This window comes from Colobus angolensis, unplaced genomic scaffold (assembly GCF_000951035.1).
Source record: "Colobus angolensis palliatus isolate OR3802 unplaced genomic scaffold, Cang.pa_1.0 Scaffold54, whole genome shotgun sequence".
Classification (NCBI taxonomy): Eukaryota; Metazoa; Chordata; class Mammalia; order Primates; family Cercopithecidae; genus Colobus; species Colobus angolensis.
Window position 1 is genome coordinate 2,747,516 of NW_012118932.1, and position 5,429 is coordinate 2,752,944.

General features: G+C 53.5%; 1 protein-coding gene across 1 annotated transcript in view; it reads left to right on the forward strand.

Annotated features, from left to right (window-relative positions):
* The first annotated feature begins 619 nt into the window (after nt 1–619).
* XXYLT1 (xyloside xylosyltransferase 1) overlaps nt 620–5,429 on the forward strand; it is a 202,612-nt gene continuing 197,802 nt past the window's right edge. The window contains exon 1 of the mRNA XM_011961205.1: nt 620–1,198. Coding sequence (XP_011816595.1) covers nt 734–1,198 — 465 coding nt within the window. The 5' untranslated portion in view covers nt 620–733. The remainder of the gene's footprint in view (nt 1,199–5,429) is intronic.

The window sequence follows — 5,429 nt, forward strand, 5'->3', positions numbered from 1 at the left end:
AACGGATGAAAGTCGCCCTCCAGGGCGTTGCTGCGCTGGGGCTCGGGGAGCAGCCTCGCAGGTTCGTGCGGGCGGCGGGCTCCCTCTGCTGGCCACATCCTCCAGCCTCCCTCCGCTTGGCCTCCGGGACAACGTGCGGCCCGGGCCATTTCCTCCCAGGGCAGCGGGAAAAGGGAGGAGCTGCCGGTTTAAATTGCCTAGCTCCAGCTCGTGTGCAGGGAGAGGCGGAGACGGCTTAAAGCCTCCAAGAAATTGGAGAAAAAATGGTGCAGAGATTAAAGCTTTCCCTCTTGGTGCCTCCAGCTTCGCTTTTTGCTAACCTAAGTTTCTCCGTTCGGGCGCCTCCATTCCTTTCAAGGCTCAGCTTGGATAGCTATCCTCTGGGGCTCGGCGCGCAGGGCGCCATTTCTCAGCCGGCACAGCCGGCCCGCCCTCAGCACGCTGGGGTCCTCAGTCCGCCCCTCCCACGCCGGGCACGGGATCCCACTGAACCCCTAGCCAGGCCTCTAAAGCACCCTCGGAACCTAAGACCCAGCGGCTACGGCAGACCGGCCCCGCCCCTCCACGCACCGGCGCCCGCGATTGGCTCCAGGCGGCACGGCCCCGCCCCCGCCATGGCCGCCGCCTGCCGCCGGGGCTAAGGGGCCGCCGGCGTCCGGGTACCCGAGGGCTCTCGCGCGTTGCTGGCACCGCTGGCGCCGCGGTCTCCTGCGGGCTCCCATGCGCTCGGGCCATGGCGCGCCTGGGCGCTGTGCGCTCCCACTACTGCGCCCTGCTGCTGGCCGCGGCGCTGGCCGTCTGCGCCTTCTACTACCTCGGCTCGGGCCGGGAGACCTTCTCCAGCGCCACCAAGAGGCTGAAGGAGGCCCGCGCCGGGGCTTCCGCCGCGCCCTCGCCGCCCGCGCTGGAGGTGGCGCGAGGCTCCGTGGCGCCAGCCCCCGGTGCGAAGGCCAAGAGCTTGGAAGGCGGCGGGGCCGGGCCGGTGGACTACCACCTGCTGATGATGTTCACCAAGGCGGAGCACAATGCCGCGCTGCAGGCCAAGGCCCGCGTCGCGCTGCGCTCACTGCTGCGTCTCGCCAAGTTCGAGGCGCACGAGGTGCTTAACCTTCACTTCGTGAGCGAGGAGGCCAGCCGCGAGGTGGCCAAGGGCCTGCTGCGGGAGCTCCTGCCGCCCGCCGCTGGTTTCAAGTGCAAGGTGAGCGGGCCGCAGCTGGGGGCTTCCGGTGGGTGGCCCACCCCATCCTAGGCGAGGTCAGTGCGCGCTCCCGGAGGGGACCCGGGGAACTAGCTTGCAAGCTAGTGTTCACAGCCTGCGGGAGGTCTCGTTCGGGGGCGTGTCCCGGAGCCAGACGCGCTCAGCTGGTGCTGGGGAGTGGCGCTGCGTTTTTAATGACCGCCTCGCTTTCCTCTCCCACAATTAAGTGCAGCCCCCAGGAGAGTCCGCACGCCCCCATTTTGCTAACGTTGCAGGGTTCAGCACTGCCTTCAGAGTCTGCACCTCTGTTTATGTTCCTCAGTTTTTGACTTATGAGGATGGGACTGGTCACCAGTAGTCATCCTGAGCAACTGGAGAGGGCCTTGGTGAGGCCGCTGGAAGTGTTGAAGTTGCGGTGACGTTTCTCATTGCTCTTAAGGTATTTCGGTCGGATCTGGTCAAACTCATTGTGAGCCATCTTATCTCCCCTCTGTGTCCCTTTTACCCCTTCCTCCAAGGGTCATGAACCCATTTAGAGAAGCCTGGAGTTCCTCCGAATGAGGAAGAGAAAGCTCAAGAGGAACAGATATGATCTGGGGAGAACACAGCTGGCCGCCTTGTCCCAGGCCGGACCAATCTGCCTCGATGACAGCTTCCATCTCTGTTTATCATCTTTCTTCACTGCCTGGCTCTCCATGTCTGAGATGGGTTCCTGACACAGTGTGAATTATCTAGGTCGAATTGCTTACTTGATTTTGAATAGTTGTGCAGAGGGGATCCCAGGCCAGATTTGGGGAAAGGAGTAGGAGGTGATATTACAGGTGGAGACTGATGCTGATTGGGGAAGCTGAGGTAGGAGTTGTTTATGTGAGTGCCTGGGGGAGCTGCTGCCAGGATTCTACAGGCTTCGTGAGTCTGCAGTGGCTCCTTGTTGCCTACGGAGTCAAGTCCCAGTTTCTTGGTAGGGCTGTTGTGTTGTGAGCCTGGTCCACCTCTCTGGCTTCACTCTCCTCCTTTCTTTACATGCACCTCATACCTTAGCTATGTGTAGAGTGGGTCTTATACATGCTGTACTCTCTGCCTGCAGTGTCCTCTTGGGCCCTTGGCCATTCTTTACTCAGCTTTCACCTCCCCTGAGAAAGTCCCTAGACCCTTGGACCTCTGAAGCTCCTTTCTGGAGGAGGAGCCTGGCAACCTGTCCCAGGTGATCCTAATGACTCTAATATTTGAGAAACATTGCACTAGTTCGCGGTAGAAAACTGAGGGCCCTTGGCCATAGGGTCAGTCTGGGCAGATCTTGGAATTTGACCAGGTCTCCAAACACCACCTGGAATATCAGCATTGTCATCTCTTCTGGGCCTACTCTGCACCATTGCCAGATCTCTATCCCCTTGTCCCGAGCTCCTGCTGCAGCTCTTGCTGCACACCCAGTGCTTTCCAGCCTACTTGCCTTTGCTTCTGTCATTCTCACTGCTGGGGTGCTCCTTCTTTCCATTTCCAAGTCTTACCCATCTTCAGATACCATCCCCTTCTTGGAGCCAAGGAACCGTCCCTTGTTTCCTCTTCTACTTCCCTGATACTGTGACTGTGTCATGTCTTATCATCCATCCCTATGTACAATGCCTGGCACTCTTAGTTGGTATCAGAAATATTGGCCCAGGGGTAGATCCAGCCTCAGGGCCGAGCACCTCCTGTCTTGGAGTAAGTGTTTCATGCTCGGATTACCCCACTTTACTGGGCCCAGTTCCAGCAGCCTCACTCAAGGCCTGGAGGCAGCTGCAAATGACCGGAGGGAACTGATAACTCTTCTATTGAGGTGTGAGGGGTGAGGGTCTAGTGTCTGGGGACTTCTAGCCAGATGTCAGTGGTCGGATAAGGGTTTATCAGTCCTGGCATAAAATTGCTCCTATTACCTTTTTTTTTTTTTTTTTTTTTGAGACGGAGTTTTGCCCTTGTTGCCTAGGCTGGAGTGCATCAGCACGATCTCGGCTCACTGCAACCTCTGCCTCCTGGGTTGAAACCATTCTCCTGCCTCAGCCTCTTGAGTAGCTGGAATTACAGGTGCCTGCCACCATGCTGGCTCATTTTTTTTTTTGAGAGAGAGTTTTGCTTTTGTCGCCCAGGCTGGAGTGCAGCAGTGTGATCTTGGCTCACTGCAACCTCTGCCTCCCAGGTTCAAGTGATTCTCCTGGCTCAGCCTCCTGAGTAGCTGGGACTACAGGCGCGTGCCACCACACCCGGCTAATTTTTTGTGGTGGCTAATTTTTTGTATTTTTAGTAGAGACCGGGTTTCATCATGTTGGCCAGGCTGGTCTCAAATTCCTGACCTCAGGTGGTCCACCCGCCTTGGCCTCCCAAAGTGCTGGAATTACAGGTGTGAACCACCGCACCTGGACTCCATTACTTTGTTTTGTTTTGTTTTTGATAAGAATTCTTGCTATGTTGCCAGGCTGGTCTTGAACTCCTGAGGTCAAGCGATTCTCTTGCCTTACCTCCCGCGTAGCTGGGATTACAGGCACACGCCACTGCACCCGGCATTCCCATTATTTTTTAGTTCATATTTTGTAAATTTTTCTGTTGGTGATGAAAAGTGCTCTTTTTTTCCTTTAAATGTGTGATTCTAAAAGGTTTGCTTCATTTTACTTGTGATTTAATTCTTCCTCAGGTTTGGAATATATCTGAAAAGAACATATTACACATGCCTTTCCTCTGTCTGGAGTACTCCCTGCTCCCATCCTTAGTACTCAGCTTTCAGGTCTTGGCTTTGGTGTTATTTCCTTGGTAAACCTTTCCTGAGCTCCCATTACACACTTTCAAACTCCAAGCACTTTTCCTTAGTAACATTTATCACAGTTGTATTTATATAATCGTTGGATTAATTGTTTGTCTTCCTTGCTAGACTCTAAACTGCTTAAGGGCATTGACACTGGCCTTAAATGCTGCATCCCTAGCACCTGACCTATGAGGGGATTTTATACTGGAATTGTTTTTTCAGTATTGACTCGGAAGAAGGAAACTAGAATTTCTCACTGGTTGTGTCAGAGCTGGAAGGGGTTTGGAGTGTATAGCATGACAGGTGGGGACACTTGCCCGAGACTTTCTGGAGAGTTAGTCATCCTAGCTCAGTGCTGTTCCCTTTGTGCCATATTTCCCCTTTAAGGAGCACCTCAGTCTTGTAAGCTGAAGTCCAGGGGGCAGTTTATTTTTATTCCCAGGGAGAATTGATTTGAATTGTGTTAGAACTGTCTGAAGATAGCCTGGGGGCTCTTCTTCCCTTCGGATGGCTCTGGGACCTCTGCATGGCTGCAAGATGCAGAACAGGGCCACAGTGAACAGGCACGGGGCTGGTGCTCACACACCGAGGTCTCAGGCCGTTTTCAGGTGGCATAGAAACACCTTTTAGCTGAAGTGGTTGCGGAAATAGATCATAGAACATTATTAGTGACCTTAGATTTTATTTTGGCTAATTGGATATTAGCTAAAAAGGATTCATGTAGGGTTGCATCTTGTTTTAAATATGTTTGAAAGTTGTAATTAATCTGTTAGTTTGTTACCTGTGAACAGGGAAGCATGTTATTTGTTAATTAGTAAACTTATGAACTTGCTATGTTCCAGGTACCAGTGTAGGAGCTGCTTCTAGCCTATACAGTAAGTCTGTTTTCTAAATGTATCAGAATCACCTGGGGACACTTTTAAAAATACAGAATCCTGGGCCCCACCCCAGCCTTTGGGCTCAGAATCTCCTGGGTGGGGCCTGGAGATCTGTATTTTGATGGAGCTACATAGGCAGGCTTGGGAGCCACTGCTGTAAGAAATCCAGGAGTGCCTGCTGCCCTCCTGCTGCTCTCTCAGACCCAGTTCAGGCATCCTGTCCTCTGGGTAGCCTTCCCTGGGAAGCGCGATGCCCGGCTCATAGCGGGCATTCAGGAACTCTTTGACTATGACTTCTCCATCCAGGCTGTTCTGGCTGTGCTGTCCTGGGAAAGGCTGCCACATTCATCTTGCTAAAATGCTGCCTTTTTAATTTTTATTTATTTATTTATTTATTTATTTTTTGAGATGGAGTCTTGCTCTGTCACCAGGCTGGAGTGCAGTGGTATGATCTCGGCTCACTGCAACCTCCGCCTCCCGGGTTCAAGCGATTCTCCTGCCTCAGCCTCCCCAGTAGCTGGGATTATAGGCACGCGCCACCACGTCCTGCTAATTTTTGTATTTTTAGTAGAGAAGGTTT